This window comes from Terrapene carolina, unplaced genomic scaffold (assembly GCF_002925995.2).
Source record: "Terrapene carolina triunguis isolate 2854851 unplaced genomic scaffold, T_m_triunguis-2.0 Scaffold95, whole genome shotgun sequence".
NCBI classification, from domain to species: domain Eukaryota; kingdom Metazoa; phylum Chordata; order Testudines; family Emydidae; genus Terrapene; species Terrapene triunguis.
In genome coordinates, this window is record NW_020664446.1 from 44,734,465 (window position 1) to 44,752,216 (window position 17,752).

A 17,752-nucleotide genomic window follows, 5' to 3' on the forward strand; every position below is an offset into this window, starting at 1 on the left:
GTACAGTCAAAAATGTAATATAAAATAGTAAAAATCTAAAATCACAGCCACTTGCATATAATACACAGGCATCAAAAATATAAATCACCCCCAAATGATCAGTTCTCAAGTAGTCAGATGCAAGAGGAAAACAGAAGAAAGAGCAAATGTGTGTGTGGGTGGAGGGGAGGACAAGGTGCACCCAAACTGTCAAAGGCAGACCAACTGAATTAATGGGTTTGCAGTGTCCCAACATGCAGAGTGTGAAAAGCTCAATGACTGTTTTCTAGGTGGTGAATTCTATCAATGAGAACCGTTGTCCGAGAGAGACCTTTCTCTTTGATCTTGATTAGACCTAGGGCCTTAAAAAAGACCAAAACTGTTAGCCAGGGACATAAAGCAATTGGTGACTGCTCAAGTAATTAGGGTACAAATACACAGCAACCCTTCCCTGGGCTCATGGGCTTGTGCTGGTGGGCTAAAAATAGCAGTGTAGACACTCTGGCTGGAAACTGGGCTCTGAGACCCTTCCCCTCTTGCCAGGTCTCAGACCTGGGCTCCAGCCCAAGCCCAAAAGGCTACATTGTTGTTTTTAGACAGTGTGAGCCCCTCAATTCTGAGTCAGTTGACCCGGGCTCTGAGACTCACTGCTACAGGGTTGTTTTTGCTGTGTAGACGTTCCCAGAGAGCCCAGATTGCTAAGAGTTTTACATATTAATACCAAGATCTTGAATTGTATCCTTTGGCACATTGCCAATTACTAACCCTGTTTTGTCTTGTATTATACAACTGGGCATTCTCCATGAGAATTTACTTTGGAATTTAGTTCCCTCCCTTCGTCCAAAATAGCCTAAATTTGTATGTTGCTTTTCGGGATGGCTGAAGTATGTGTGATTATAGTCCTTTAGGGTACAGGGTTTTTTGAGTGAGTTTTGGGGGTCTTTGTGAGGTTTGACTGTGTTTTGTGGGATCTGAGATGAGATAATTGTGGTTATCAATGATTGGTTGTTTTGTTGGTGTTGGTGCAGAATAAATAAAAAGGAAATGAACTCTGATCTGCTGTTGCTGTGTTTGGTTTTTATGAGGTGTAGTTCTGTTATTGGTTAGGGTGCCTAGAAGAGCCCATAGATAAACTCTAGGCCTGCTGTATCCTGGACATTATCATATTCACCAGGGAAAGGGAAGCATACATATGTGTTTGAGGGCTGTGTGCTGCTCTCAATGTCTCATATGAGATACAGCCAGAGAGCACTGCTGCATAGTTTTCTTCATGGTAAACAACATAAATGTGTGGGTACAATTCATAATTCTTAGGGCTGCAAGGGTTCTACTCACACAACTAATCCAACTCCTTGTTCTCATTCTTTAACTCTAACTTTTCTTGATTATTGTAGATTTAGTTCCCTTAATTTTACTATAACACAGGGTTTGGAGATTTCATTATCTTTGTTTTCCTATCAATTATATAACTTGTATGGTAGCTTTCCAAGGAAATAATACTGCTGTTAACTCACAAGTGTTGTCCAAATAGTAGAACTTTTCCCATTCATAGTCCCATTGAAATGAAGCTTGTAAGCATAATTCAGTTTAAAGGATGGTTATGATGATTAAAGTATTTAGTAAAAATGGCATCTTATTACTGCACACACAGTAAAATTTACATCTGCTATATCCATTAGCAAAAACATGTCTTTACTCCTGCCAGTACTGCACAGCTAACATAGCTGTAAAAGACTATATTATAATCTATTCCACCTCATGCATCATCAGCAAAATTACTGGCTATGTTCTGCATCTTATATCCTTTATTGTTGGTGATGAATGATGTACTGGATGAAGCTGAAGGAACACATCTGGATTATAAAATATCATGCTGAGTGCACAGTTAGCAAACTCTTGACTTGTAAGCTGAACAGATTTCATGTGAAAGTCATTGTTGGATAATAAATAGGGAATCAAGACATACATTTATATGGAATCACTCTTGTGTAATATAATAGTAATTATAGTAATATAATAAAATGATAGCAGCACTTTATATTCAGCATAGTACATCTTTCATTCCGGATGTTCCCAAGATGCTTCACAAATTGTATTATACAGCAATCACTTTCCCTGCCACTGAAATTCAGACAACTCTGAGATACAATACCAACTAGTAGTCCAGTGGCACCTTAAAGACTAACAAATTTATCTGGGCATAAGCTTTCTTTATTTGGGCCTAAGCTTTCGTGGGTAAAAAAACCCACAAAAGCTTATGCCCAAATAAATTTGTTAGTCTTTAAGGTGCCACTGGACTCCTCGTTGTTTTTTGTGGATACAGACTAACACGGCTACCCCTCTGATATTTGAGATACAATACAACACTCTGCATAAGAAAAATACTACACAACAACATTTAGGAGGAGATGGAGATAATATGTGTAAAAACGATGGCTGTCGATTAATTGCAGTTAACTCACGTGATTAACTCAAAAAAATTAATCACGATTAAAAAAATTAATCATGATTAACCGCACTGTTAAACAATAGAATACCAATTGAAATTTATTAAATATTTTTGGGTGGTTTTCTACATTTTCAAATATATCCATTTCAATTACAACACAAAATACGAAGTATACAGTGCTCACTTTATATTATTTTTTATTACAAATATTTGTACTGTAAAAATGATGAAAGAAATAGTATTTTTCAATTCACCTCATACAAGTACTGTAGTGCAATCTCTTTATCATGAAAGTTGAATTTACAAATGGAGAATTATGTACAAAAAAAACTGCATTCAAAAATATAACAATGTAAGACTTTAGAGCCTACAAGTCCACTCAGTCCTACTTTTTGTTCAGCCAATCGCTAAGAGAAACAAGTTTGTTTACATTTACAGGAGATAATGCTACCCACTTCTTAATTATAATATCACCTGAAAGTGAGAACAGGCATTCACATGGCACTGTTGTAACTGGCGTCACAAGATATTTACATGCCAGATGCGCTAAAGATTCATATGCTTCGGCCATCGTTCCAGAGGACATGCTTCCATGCTGATGACGCTCGTTAAAAAAATAATGCGTTAATTAAATTTGTGACTGAACTCCTTGGGGGAGAATTGTATGTCTCCTGCTCTGTTTTACCCACATTCTGCCACATATTTCATGTTATAGCAGTCTCAGATGATGACCCAGCACATGTTGTTCGTTTTAAGAACACTTTCACTGCAAATTTGACAAAATGCAAAGAAGATACCAATCTGAAATTTCTAAAGATAGTTATAGCACTCAACCCAAGATTTAAGAATCTGAAGTGCCTTCCAAAATCTGAGAGGGATGAGATGTGGAGCATGCTTTCAGATGTCTTAAAAGAGCAACACTCCGATGCGGAAACTACAGAACCTGAACCACCAAAAAAGAAAATCAACCTTCGGCTGGTGGCATCTGACTCAGATGATGAAAATGAACATGCGTTGGTCCGCTCTGATTTGGATCATTATTGAGCAGAACCCATCATCAGCATGGACACATGTCCTCTGGAATGGTGGTTGAAGCATCAAGGGACATATGAATCTTTAGTACATCTAGCATGTAAATATCTTGCGACGCTGGCTAGAACAGTGCCATGCAAAAGCATTATCTTCTGCAACTATAAACAAACTTGTTTGTCTGAGCGATTGGTTGAAGTAGGACTGATTGGACTTGTAGGCTCTAAAGTTTTACATTGTTTTATTTTTGAATGCAGTTTTTTTTGTACATAATTCTCCATTTGTAAATTCAACTTTCATGATAAAGAAATTGCACTGCAGTACTTGTATTATGTGAATGGAAAAATACTATTTATTTTGTTTTATGCAGTGCAAATATTTGTAATCAAAAATAAATATAAAGTGAACACTGTACACTTTTTATTCTGTGTTGTAATTGAAATCAATACATTTGAAAATGTAGAAAAATTGAAAAATATTTAAATAAATGGTAATCTGTTATTATTTAACAGCGCAATTAATCACAATTTTTTTAATCGCGCGATTACGTTTTTTTAATCGCTTGACAGCCCTAGTAAAAACAATATTGAGAAAATCAAATATAATGAAACTACTAGCTAAGCTCAATATAGGACAATACTCATATCCATTCATTAAATACTTATCTTTTCTATGCAGTACTGATTTATCAGTGTTTGATAAAAACTGAATATAAATTCCTAAAAAAGAACTCTCCTGGTACTCCAAAAGAAAAAAAAAGAAAAAGAAAAAAAAAAAACCCAAACAAACAAACAAAAAGCCAAGTTAATGCAGAAATAACTGATCCAAAAAAAAATCTTTTTCAATATTTCATTTGTTGGGACAGAACCCCTCACCCATGTGGCCAAGTACAGAAACACCTAGATATAATGCATCCATATGTCCACTGTTCTTTCCCCCCCCCTCCTTCATTTCATGTCCTGTTTGAAGACCAATACCAAGAGGTTTTCTCTCAAACTTTCAGGTGCTAGTATCAACCAAAGCAGTCTCCTCCCCGAGTTGTGGAGGTATAAAAATGTTAGTGGTTCAGGGTGGGGATTTGGGAAGCAGAGGTGAAAACAGTGGATTTAGCTCAAACACTGAGTCCCTTGTGGAGGAGATGGATTGTTCATTTTGCAGTGGAACTAGACTTCCCCTCTTTTTTTAACATTAACTTTTGTTGAACCTCCCCAAAATTGGAAGTTGTCTGGCAAGTTATCATAGTAATTAGAGATGGGTCAAATCTGAACTTCCTCAAAGTTCTTGGGCTGCAGGATTCAGGATTTTGGTTTGGCCTCATACCTAATGATAAATACAGTATATAAATAACTTGTGGTATCAGTAGATAACTTTAATACTATGTAGTGCCCCTTGTTTCTACAGAAGTTATCATGCAGTTAACTTGAAAGACTGACTGGTATTTCACAGTAGTTATCTAAATAATTTGTCTTACTACCCTAGCAAGTACAAACTGTAACACTTGTGATTCATCTGCAAAACATACCACATGCCAATTGTTTTACTAGAAGTGTTCTAGGAGGGGAATCCATTAGAGGAAAGGTTAACAGCATAATTAAAAAGCCAGAGATTACAACAGCAGTTGTAACAGTGGGTAACTGACGCCACAGGGCCACAGTTTTCAGATATCTGTGTATTCTCTTTCAGAGATGCTTAAAGTTCTTGTTTGTGAGAAACTTGGGAAAATCCCTCCTTTTTGGACTAAGCCTCAGTAAATGGGTTTAGTACAAGGGGTCCCATATAAGTGGTGAGAACAGAATACTTTCCCACAGATAAAATGGCTACTCTGTAGCCATTTGTAGACTCTCAGTCCTTCATGTCCAAGTTCATACCAATATTGTTAAATGGCTATTGAATCTGCATTATCAAGGAATTCCCCCAGCCTCCCCCAACATTTTGTTGCCACCTTATTTTCTTATTCACCCACATTTTAAAGTATTTACTGATTCTAGTTGATTTCAACTGATACTCACTTTCTTGAGCTTTGTTAAAAACGTATTTAATCAAGCTCACCTAAAACTGGCTTTGAAGTTCCTACTGAAGGACATAACGGCTACCACAAACATTTTTATGATAAGCTGATAATGAAATAACATCTCAATTAATATTACTCAGCTGTCTGAAAAAATGTTCATAACAAAAAGAATTAAAATAGCATATTAATTCATACTATTTCAACCCAAGTAAATAAGCAATCTTTCATACAATTAGTTCCTCTACTTAAGTTGTATCAAATATGTACAGTAGATGAATTAAGATGTGTGTAATTAATTAAATGTCATGAAAAGTGAGGAAGTGAAATCCAGTACAGGTGAAGAGCCTACGCCCACATAAGGTTTTATATTCTTGCACTACTATCTAAATATTTTCTATTACAGATTATCAAGCAAAAATAAGAACTCTCACAGTACAAAATTCTACAATCCATATCTCTTTATATCCTTTTAAAAACTTGTTTGTTATTGCAAAGTAGTACTTACTACGAGACCTCACAGTCTTACACGCATCTGTGTCCCATAAGACTCAACATCTATTTTGCTTATGATGAGTGAATGAAGTGTACTTTAATAACAATCAATATTTTTACCTGCTGACTACTATGTCGACGGACATCCTCTTTGAAATGCATTTTTCTCTGCAGGTCCCTTACAACTGCAACTTTATTGTTGTGAATATAATCATCCGTTGCTAATTGCAGGGGCTTTAGATTTTTCTTCATTAGTCCATGGGATGCTCTAGAAAACAGATCTGTTACTAAAATGCTAGTAGTGATAAATAGTAGTCAATCACTTTTGTAATGTCATTCATTAAACTCTAAATATGCAAAGAAATCAGCTGATTGCTTTATCTATTAAACAGAGAACAAAAATTTACTATCTTACTGTGTGCATTTAACTCTCGTTAATGCCAGTAGGAATTAAGAATGCACATTTAGAAAAGAATACGCATTAGATACTACATCTTGGTTCCAGATCCTTGCTTTCTGGAATGATGTCATCAGAATAACACCAAGCTATTCAAGAAATGTGTGTACATCTAGGTGCAGGTACACAGAGACATAGATGTAACATACCAAAAAAGTTAATGGTGTTTACCTTACCAGGGCAACCATGTAGTGGGTGTATCTTCACCCTCCCCTTCTCTTCTCATATTTTCCCTGATTATTCATTCCTTTCTGTGCCCTCCCCATCCTGGTTCTTCTAGGCCAAATCCCTACTTTTCCATTTGTGAAATGCTGTCTCTTTTTAAACTAAAGCAAACTTTAATAAATGTTTGAATATTAAACAACAGTCTCTACGGTAAGAGACTAGGACATTGGAACACTATGGCCTTCCTGCCCCAAAAGCAACTGGGGAGTAAATCTGCAATGTACTAATATAATTAATTAGTTGTGTTCTGACTAATGGGAAGTATCGGTAGAAGGGGTAACAGTCCATCACTATGAAAAGCACATTTATCTTAGATCATCCCACACAAGTTTGGTGTTATCTCACCACTCCTACTGCAGTAATTCTTAACATCACCAATGCAAAATAATGAAGCTAAAGTTCTGGTATATCATAGAAATGTAGGGCTGGAAGGCACCTCAAGAGGTCATCTAGTCCAACCCACTTCACTGAGGTAGGACCAAGTATACCTAGACCTAAATGTTCATCCGTTTAACTCAAATAATTTTCAGCTCCTCTGTATGATTATTTTTGTGCCCCTCATTTTGATGCTTGCTCCCATATTAAAATGTACATTTGGCCCTTGACAGTTTAGGAGCTATTTACGTGTGGAGTTAGCTCTGGGCTGTGAGCCAGGAACAGTAAATGCAGATAATAATAGTTACCTACCATACCTCAGTATTCTGAAGATTAATTAGTTAATGATTGTAATGCGCTATATAAACGTTAAGTGTGATTAATGTGAAAGGAACAATTGTTCTGCAGTACGTATGCACTAGCTCCAAGTGGGTTTTTGTTTGGTTGGTTTTTGCCTACTGTTGTTGTTGTGAGGTTGTAAAAGCTGCAGAGATCTCATTCACTGTTTGGTGGGGTAAGGTTAAAATCCTAACTCAGAATATGACAGCTCTGTTTCATATATCTGCCCTCCATGCTGCGACTGCAGAAGACCCCAGGCATGTGTTGTAGGAATGTTGCTGAGCTCAGCAGAAACCAATTACCTGCTGGTGCTGAGCAATCTTAAATGTACACGAGGAGAGGCTTCTTCGAACTTTACTGTGAAAGGCTGGTGAGTGTTGGGAGTAGACGTATATTTTTTTTAATTCCTAGATTTGTCTGTATTTGACATAAAGTTATGCACACAGGACAGTGAGTCAGGAGACTCTAGGTTTATTCTTGACAGTCACTGCCTTGCTGTCTCTCATTTACTCCATGTGTAAGATAAGGATAGTAATGCTGACTCCCCCTTTGTAAAGAGTTTGGAGGTCTATTCATGAAAAGATCTTTAAAAGTGTTAGTGTAGTACATGCTAACACAGTGTTGGTGTGAGAGACAGCAGTTATTATTATTAATCTCAACTCTGTCAAGAAAATAATGACAGAACACCATCTTCTGGCCTTTAAACACCCCCCCCCCCCCAGCCTCTCCCAGCTCATCATCAGAAACAAGCTTCCTACAGACCAGGACACACCAACTTAAAGTAGCACCAGACCCTGCCAGAACAACAGATGCAAAAACTCTAGATGTATCTTCACGGCTACAATGATCAATACCCCCAACCACATACCCTTCAAGATCCATGGGTCCTACACATGCCAATCACACCCTGGGGTGTACCTCATCCAGTGCACTAAATGCCACAATAACAATTATGTGGGTGAAACCAGACAATCCCTACGTTCTCAAATGAACTCACACAGGAAAATAATAAAAGACAAAAATCACCATCTCACCTGTGGGTGAACACTTTTCACAAAGCGATCACTCCATATTTGACCTATCAGTCTTCATCCTCAAAGGACACCTGCACAACACCTTCAAAAAACGAGTCTGGGAGCTTAAATTCATAACTTTACTAGACACTAAAAATCCTGGACTGAATAGAGGCACTAGATTTATGTAAAACACTATATAACCCACTAACACCCCCCCCCACGCCCAGCTTTTTTTCCCTTTCCCCCCATGACTGCAGGGGTATTAACTGGCCACTTCACCTTGAACAGTCCCTTGAAATATGTGTCATCTACTTATGCTAAACAATATGTTCCACTCTGAGTACGTTTCCCAGACCTGAAGAGGAGCTCTGTGTAAGCTCAAAAGCTTGTCTCTCTCACCAATAGAAGTTGGTCCAATAAAAGAAATTACCTCACCCATCTTGTTTCTCTAACAAAAAAACGAGACACTTAAAACATTAATCTTTTGGGTATAACATCTTACTTGTTTGGTTACATAGAGCACACTAGTCTGTCACAGAAACCTCTCTCTACCGCTTATTCTAATACTTAAATTATCATTTATTTGGAAACTATTAATTCATCAGAGCTTTTAAATATTTAACAATTGCAAACAAAACAGCACCCCTTTGTAAATTATTTTTAGATATACCTATTCTATATGCCTACCATTGGGTCACCTGACGAAGTCCTGAGAGTCCTCAATATCTCCTGCCTCCATCCATTTTAACCCTACCATCTTGTCATCCTGAGTACACCCTGTCCTCCAGGTATCATGTTGTAGCTACCATCCTTCCAGATGGGCCTGCCTCAAAGCTTCCTTAATTGGGCATAAGGGTTGAATGAATCAAATCCTCCTTTCCAAGAAGTGGGCATGCTGCTAACAGATAAGAACCCACCAATATATTTATATTTCTATTTCATGAATGACATTATTTCCACAAAACATCTATGTGAGCACAAAACAGAAATTAACCATGGTTTCAAAGTAACTTCCTGTACCAACTTCAGCTTGTAAGTTTGTGCTACTTACGCAGCTGGTGCGCTTCTAGGCAGACCCATAGCATTGGTTGGTGGTATAGAAGGAAGTGAAGGAAGAACAGAACTGAGAAAGGCTACTGGGTTCTGAATCCGGCTGATTGGAGAGACAGGAGTAGGAAGTACGCTGTGGGGCTGAAATTGGTTCAGGCTAGATATAGAAAGCAATAGTGGAGGCAACACTGATTCTTTGGGACTTGCTAGAGGCTGCTCACTTTGGCTTGTAAACCCTCCCGGAGACCTTGTCTGGATTGGTGGAGGAGATCCTACGAAATTTTCCTTGTTCATTGTTCTTTGGGTTCCTTGAGACACGCTGCTGAATGTAGGCACTGGGGAGCTGGAAGGGGAGTTGATAGGTGGTGTGGTGTTCTGGGACACAAGGAACTGTTTCGGTCGGGTATAGCTGAATGTCTGTGAAGGAGAGACTTTGGCCTGCTTGTATATAGTTGATGTAGACTGCTGGTTGAATGAAGTAGCGGAGTTCAATATACCTGTGTTGAATGGCAGTTCTCTTGGAGATGGGGGAGATGGCTGCTGTAGATGCTGCTGTTCAAGCAAGACCTGGTTGTGGAGCTGTTGTAACTGGGTGGGATCTCTGTATACAAAACAAGGATGGGTGAAATCTGTCATGTGCCACACCAAACTGTTAAACAGGTTGTCTGCGCTGCCACTGTAATTCTGAGAGTATAAATTTTCATGTGCAGCTGGTCAGACCACAGGCTCAAAAGGAAAGGTGATGCTAATAACAAAAACTAGGGAGAGCTTCTTTCCTTCTCCCAGCTCCAGTTACATGCTATGTTCTGTGGCATCAAGCAAAGAGAACGATATCGGGTGGAAAGGAAATATTGTTCAAATAAACCACTCCTTTCCCCTGCTAAAAGCCTTTCCCCTTTCTTCCCAGTGCCATAATACATGCTATTTGATTGGAACAGTTTTGTTTTTTTAAACTTTAAACAGGTGAAGAGAACTATTTGCAGGAAAATAAAACTCTGATCTGGAGACTTAATTTCCTTTATTTTAAGGGAGTCAGATTCTGCTGTTATGGTTAGTAGTTAGTAGTTCGTCTCCACTGAAATCTGTGGGCTTGCACTGGTGTAACTGAGAGAACAATTAAAATGAACTTTTACAATCCAATATCAAGCCTGCCTTTTTAACATCTATTAAGAGTTTAAACTAAGTGCTGAAGCCAACAGTATGGTAAACAAAACTCTATAATAACTACACTTCAAGAGTAAATGTAATCAGCCTTAATTTGGCTAGTGTTGACATTCAGTACAGGGCTGGAGTACATCATTCAGGGAGTAGCTGCATTTCATGCAATTTTTATTTCCTAGATGTTATTTATAGCGGAGGTCTTTGTTCACTTTGCAGTCAAAGCAAATTATTCCCCACATTATGTGATATATTTTGTTATTATGCATGTGGAAATATAGCATATGGATAATAGGCTGCCTCTCCTCTTAGTGAAAAACAACATAAATGACAAATATGAGATGTGAAGAGTCATCATATAATAAATTGCTCAATTTTCCTTTAATATCTAACAAAGAAAGATAGAAAAGCTGCTATTGCTTATTTTTTTAATGTTCATTTTATATTGCACTTTAGTCTTCACCATTCTATATAGAATCTTCAAACCTTATGGTGCTTTCATCTGTCTATGAATTCACTTACATTTTCTTTACAGGATTTATGTGTTTCACATGAAAATTTATCTTTCTGAAAGTTTAAAAGTATAAACTGCCCCAAACTGGAACTCCAAATCCAAACCCCATGAATTTAGTGGACCTTCAGATTTATTTAAATGTAACTGTTGTTCTTTACATAATTTAGTACCCACAAAAATTATGTTAAAAGAACATTATTAAGGTTTCAAAGTCAAGCACTCAAAAGTTACGAAATGCCAGAATTAAGGTTGCCTGTGCACATTTAATTTGGCCTCCTTGGGCATCTGCATTATGATACAGCCTTTCATTACATGAGCACATATTATTTTTTCCACAGGACTCCGTAGTCATTCAAGTGTTGGGCAACATTAATAATGTTGTGAAGACTTACCGTGTCCCTCCTCAGCCCTTTTTTCTCTAGACTAAACATGCCCAATTCTTTCAACCGTTCATCACGTCAGGTTTTCTACATCTCTTATCATTATTGTTGCTCTCTTTTGGACTCTCTCCAGTTTGTTCACATCTTTCTTAACATGTGGTACCCAAAACTGGACACATTACTCCAGTTGAGGCCTCAGCAGTGCCAAGTAGAGTAGAACAGCTACCTCCCTTGGCCTGCATATAACACTCCTGTTAATACATCCCAGAATGACAATTTCCTTTTTCACAACAGCATCACACTGTTGACTCATATTCAATTTCTGATCCATTATAACTCCCAAATCCTTTTCTGCAGTACTACCATCTAGCTTATTATTCCACATTTTGTAGTTGTGCATTTGATTTTTCCTTCCAAATGTGCCAAACAAGCTGTTGGCAAGTCACTTAATCTCTGTTTTTTCATCTGTAAAAGTGATATGATACTACACACTTGCCTCAAAGTATTAATTAGTTAATTTTGTAAAGTACTTTTAGATCTTTAAATGAAAGATGCTATGTAGGTTTCCTTGTTTGTTTGTTTTCTATAAAGGGCTCTACACTGCTTGCTAAACTGGATTTGAGGCAAGGAATTCTATAAGTTCCATTAGCAAAAAGATAGAAGTTTATTTCTTTAATTAACTGCAAAACGGCGTTCAGATAAAAGAGGACGCAGTTTGAGTGTAAATCATGGTTGGGATTCCAAAAGTTGCCCTTGAACAATATTACACTGGTCCTTAAAATCTCTCCTCAGACCACAGTGCTCTAATCCTGCACTTGTCTGGTATCACACCATCTTAAACCTCTAAATATTTTATTTGTCTCAAGATGAGATTCATTTTCTGGGTTATAAAGTTATAAGGGAAGGTCTCATGAATCTTCAGTTTCATATTCAAGAAATACTACACCTACCAGTCTATATGAAATACAAAATTTTATGTATCCACTCCAGATAAGATTACATAAGCAGAGCTAAGTGAGAAATTTGCGAAGTTTGCTTGCATTTTGCCTGGATCCAGGCAGTATGATTAATCTCTTACTTGCAACAACACACACAGAATATCATAGAATTCACAACACAAAAAGAAATGGGAAAATATTTTTGAATTTTTAAAAAATGTTGTAATGCAATTTCATTTCCTCATGAAATACACATGAAATCAGAGGTAGTTTAATGGTATGTGATTTCTAACACTTATATTAAGACTTAAAATCCCTTTTACTTACAGTTTTGGTTTGGCCAGTACTGGAGGGGGCTCTTTTGTAGGTGAAGTTGGCTCTGGTATTTTCATTGTCTGTCCATTAATCCTCTCCTGGAAGTAGTGTGGTCTAACCTGGTTTGCAGATACTCCATCTTCTGATGATGTTTCACTTCCTTTATCATCTTCAGGCAGTTTAAAGTGCACCCGGAGGCCTATCTTAGAACTTGACCTGGGTTCATTGTGGTTCACAAGGACCCCTTCTAATTTAGGTTTTGGGGGCTGATCCACCACTGGAAGTGAAGGGATGAGTGGGGTAGGATGTTGTTCAGCAGCAATTAAGTTGATTGAGCTCATTGTATGAAGGGCAGCAGTATTGCTATGGTCCTCAGGCCCTGAAATGGCAAATATTAAACTTAAGCTGTTACTTAAATTTGGTGAATTAGATTACAGTAAAATCATAACTGTTGCAGTTGGGAAAGCTCAGGTTAATGCCTTACCTAGCTTTGGAATGAATTGTTTGGCTATATTCATACACATACCTATTTCTTAAACTTAACAGAGAATATTATAAAGAGAAAAAAAAAGAATCTTTCTACAATTGGAAAGATCTAGAGGTGACCTACACCCCTGTTCCCCAATGAGTTCGCAAGCATCTTCAGAATCAGTCAGAAAAATTCTCTAGCTTTTATGGTTGCAAAGAAAACCTTCCAAACATGAGCGAAATGCAAACTAATGCTGTGCTGAGTCTTTTTTTCATTTATTGATGCGTTACTCAACCAGCTGCTTTGTATCTCAGAAGCTCAAAGCAGGTGAGTGGCAACTAAGGATCTGGGCCAACGTGTTCGTTTTGGGCTTTATACTATAGTAAGAGAACTGATACACTGGAGAGAATCAAGAGAGATTACAAAAAAGATTATTGATCAAATCCTGAGGTCAGTGAGAGTTTAGCTTGAGAAAAGACTGGCGCAGGATTTGTCCCTTCATGTCCTACAAGGATGGACAGAAGTACTCTAACTGGAGAAGTTCTGAAAAGACACAGCAATCTGCTCTATACAGTATCACAGCCGGATCCAATTATGTGTACTTGCAAGAAAGTTACTAAAAATTCTCTCTTACCTTTAACAGTTAGACAAGCGATGCTAGAGACAGTGCCATATTTATTGCTTGCAGTACATGTGAAACTCCCAGAGTCTTCTGAAAACACCTCAGCAATTACCAAAGTGCAGATCTCCTCTGAAATTCATCAGCAGAAATATTAGTGTTTTATAGCCCACTGTAAGTGAACTCATGCTAATCAAACACATAAAGGCCTTGCCTACATTAGGACGTTTTCTAAAAATTTCCCACTATTGCTAAGACTGATTCAGCTTCACCACTGTTAACAATGTTGGCAGCCCTAGCATAAGTTGGCTACCAGCTGTCATTGGCAGGTCTGCAGCAATTGGTGTCCATCTATAATAGGGCTCTAACATTGCTTGCACAAGTGAAGCTGAACAGGTGTTAGCAACATTGGGAACGTTTTCTAAAATGTCCTTACTACGGTTGCCAATTTTGTAATATTTAAAACCCAGACACTCCAGCAGGAGTGCCAGAACCTTTCCCGCCCCCCCGAGCCCGGGGCCCTCATGCTCTCCCCACGCCCCTCCTCATTCCACGTTACCTGGGGGGGAGATGCTCTGTCCTCCCTGATGCTGGCTCTCCCCGGCATGTTCGGCCACCCTCCCTGGCAGCCAGGCCCGAGTGGGGAGTGGGACGGAATTGTTCCCAGTCCCTGCTCTGTGCAGCATAGCCAGCTGCCTTTGAGAGAGCCTGGCTGGGGACAGGCAGCAGTGGCAGCCTGCTCCCTGTCTGGGCTCGGCTTCCGGGGACACAAATAGGGTTGCCAGATATCTGCTTTTCAACTGGAACACCCAGTCTAAAAGGGACCCTGGTGGCTCTGGTCAGCACTGCCAACTGGGCCATTAAAAGTCTGGTTGGCAGTGCAGCAGGGGCCTGGGACTAAGGCAGGCTCCCTGCCTGCCCTAGCTCCGCGCAGCTCCAAGAAGCAGTTGCCAGGTCCCTTCAGCCCCTAGGTGCATGGGCTGCCAGGGAGGCTTCACACGCTGCTCCCACCCCCAGTGCCGGCTCCGCAGCTCCCATTGGCCGGGAACTGTGACCAATGGGAGCTGCGGGAGCGGCACCTGTGGGCGTGAGGGCTGTGTGCGGAGCCTCCCTGGCCACCCATGTGACTAGGGGCTGCAGGGATCTGCCGGACGCTTCCTGGGAGCCGGCAGGAAGCGCCGCCGGGATCCCGTACCCCATCCCCCTGCCCCAGCCTGGCGTCCCCTCCCACACCCAAACTCCCTCCAAGAGCCTGCACCCTGCATCCCCGGCCCCACCCCAGAGCCCACACCCCTAGCTGGAGCCCTCACCCTCCACACCCCTGCCCCAGCCCGGAGCCCACTCCTTCACCCTAACCCCCTCATCCCCGGCCTCACACCAGAGCCCATACCCCCAGCCGGAGCCCGCACCTCCTCCCACACTCTGAATCCTTTGGCCCCAGACCGGAGCCCCCTCCTGTATCCCAAACCCCTCATCCCCGGCCCCACCCCAGAGCCTGCACCCCCAGCCAGAGTCCTCACCTCCCAGCTCCTGTACCTCAACGCCCTGCCCCATCCTGGAGCCTTCTCCAGCACCCTGAACACCTCATTTCTGGCCTCACCTGGAGCCTGCACCCACAACCCATACTCCCCCCTGACCCAACCCCCTGCCCCAGCCCGGAGCCCTCTATTGCACCGCAAAGCCCTCATCCCCAGCCCCATCTCAGAGCCCGCACCCCCAGCCAGAACCCTCACCCCCCTCCCACACCCCAAACCCCTGCCCCAGCCCAGTGAAAGTGAGGGTGGGGAGCGCAGCGACGGAGGGAGGGGGTATGGGGCAAGCGGGGGCGGGGCCTTGAAGACGGGACAGGGCATGGGCAGGGTCATAGGAAGGGGTGTTCAGTTTTGTGCCACTAGAAAGTTGGCAACCCTAAACAGGAGCCAAGCATGCCAGGGGGGAGGGAGGGCTCTGGCTCGTTCAGTCACTGTCCCTGAAAGCTGAGCCTGGACGGGGGGCAGCCTGCCACTGCTGCCCCTTCCCTACCAGGCTCTCTCCTAGGCAGCGGGCAGCGTCCTAGTAGCCAGAAGAGGCGCTGGTCCCACCCATTCCACTCCCCGCCCGGGCCAGCTGCTGGGGGGGCCCTCGACCCTGTATGTCCCCCTCCCCCGCCCCACAATGCATTGCCTAACCACACTTTCTTTGTCCGGTCAGTGTTTCTGACCGGACACTGCCAGGTGCCCCTTTTGACTATATACAACGTCAGAACACAAGCTCCCCTTCACTAAGGAGCTTAAAATTGAATTTAAGCAAATACAATGGGCCAAATCTTTCCAAACTGCAATCAAAAAGGCTTTTAAGGCCCCAAGATAGGTGGAAAAATGGGTGCAGTTAGCTGGAAACAGTTTAGGTACGATCATCCCCTGAGGTGAAAAAACTATACTTAGGGCCTGACTTTCAAATTTACAGGCACAATTTTGCACATGGAGTGAATATGCCCACAGTCCCACATCAGAAAGTCACTCTTTCTGTACCATGGAGACTCGTTGTGGGCAACAAAGTGTGAATACAAATTTGGTAATTTGGTTTGAAAATCAATCTGTGACTATGCTGTTCCTGGCTGACCAGTGTCTGACATGTCTTGGCAGCTGCTGCAAGCTGATAAACACTCATCATGGTGGGATTGTTTGTATTTAGTCAAGCAGCAAGATTGGATAGCATTTCAAGATTATAGAAGTCTGGGCTGACACAGTTTTCTTCAAGGACCAGTGAAGGTTTTACTGTTGCTTTGTAAGAACTTTCCCAGGAAGAATGGGTGATCTATCTTCTATCAGTATCTTGGAGAGGAGGGGAGGGTGACCACGGCACATTTTGATTTGTTAACCCTTCTTACTTATTGGGAGAAACTAGTAGCAGTACAGAAATTACTTGCCAATGAGGGTAACAGAATAATAGTTTATTATAACGCTAGTTTGTAGTAGTATAGTACCTAGCTTATGCTAAAATTTGCCAACCACTGCTTATATGGAATTCCAGATTCTTTTTGAATGAGCAGTGGATGATGAGTCATTGGCAACTGCACCCAGCTGATTACCTGCTAACAACTGCTTCACATTAAGCAGTGATACCACTAGCTGATAAATGATGGCATTGGCGGATTCTGGTGGAAGTTCCATCTAGTCATTCCTGAGCTGAAGTGAAAGCTATTGTGGAGCAGGAGAAAATGTAGGAATCCACAGGGATTTGTTGGAGACTTTAAAACAAAACAAAAAACCTCTCTGCAAGGGGCTGAGGGCAAAAAAATGTTAAATTTCTTATTTATAAAAATGACAGTTAAAAATAGTGATTCAGTAATTTACGGCTACTTTCTCAGGTGCAGGGAATTTTCTGTTTTCAAATGTACACCTTTATTCTTTAATAATTAACGTATCATTAGAGCAGAGACTTCCTTATGGGGAAGCAATCACAAATTCCAAATCTTCTGGGTTTTTGTACATCTATTTTTGTATTTCTAAATTACACTGTGAAGGATAGCCCATGCTCAGCCCTGGCCCCCGACACTGGCAAAACCAGCCACTGATAGGATTCTGTGATGTCAGGGGTCGAACGTCTGATGTGGCACTCTCAGATTTCATTTGTTGGGAGCAGGGGTGGTAAGAGGGAATAGCTGACATGGCTAAACATCTGAGTCAATGCTCCCTGACTGGCAAACTGGATAAAAATAGTCTATTCCTACATCATCTGATGTACATTTGACCCCAAGAAAATAGGGGACCGTAATACAGACTATTCCATTCATATTTAGCCTGTGAGAAAGAATACTTGGGTCCCAGGTTGGGTCAGATCAGAACAGTGTGGAGGCCTTATTGTTTTCTTCTAAAATGAAAGAAGTTACTTTGCTTTAGTGGGTTTTCTCTTTTTCAGAGCTTCTATACTTTCACCTTTATGGAACACTGTACAG

At 40.7% G+C, this 17,752-nt stretch overlaps 1 protein-coding gene across 1 annotated transcript in view; it reads right to left on the minus strand.

Moving 5' to 3' along the window:
- The window catches only part of MYPN (myopalladin), a 97,203-nt gene that overhangs the window by 27,407 nt on the left and 52,044 nt on the right, over positions 1–17,752 (minus strand). Inside the window, exons 9-12 of the mRNA XM_026650890.2 lie at positions 13,831–13,947; positions 12,740–13,106; positions 9,424–10,023; positions 6,081–6,228 (exon numbers count right to left, since the gene is read on the minus strand). Of these exons, the coding sequence (XP_026506675.1) occupies positions 6,081–6,228; positions 9,424–10,023; positions 12,740–13,106; positions 13,831–13,947 (1,232 nt within the window). The remainder of the gene's footprint in view (positions 1–6,080; positions 6,229–9,423; positions 10,024–12,739; positions 13,107–13,830; positions 13,948–17,752) is intronic.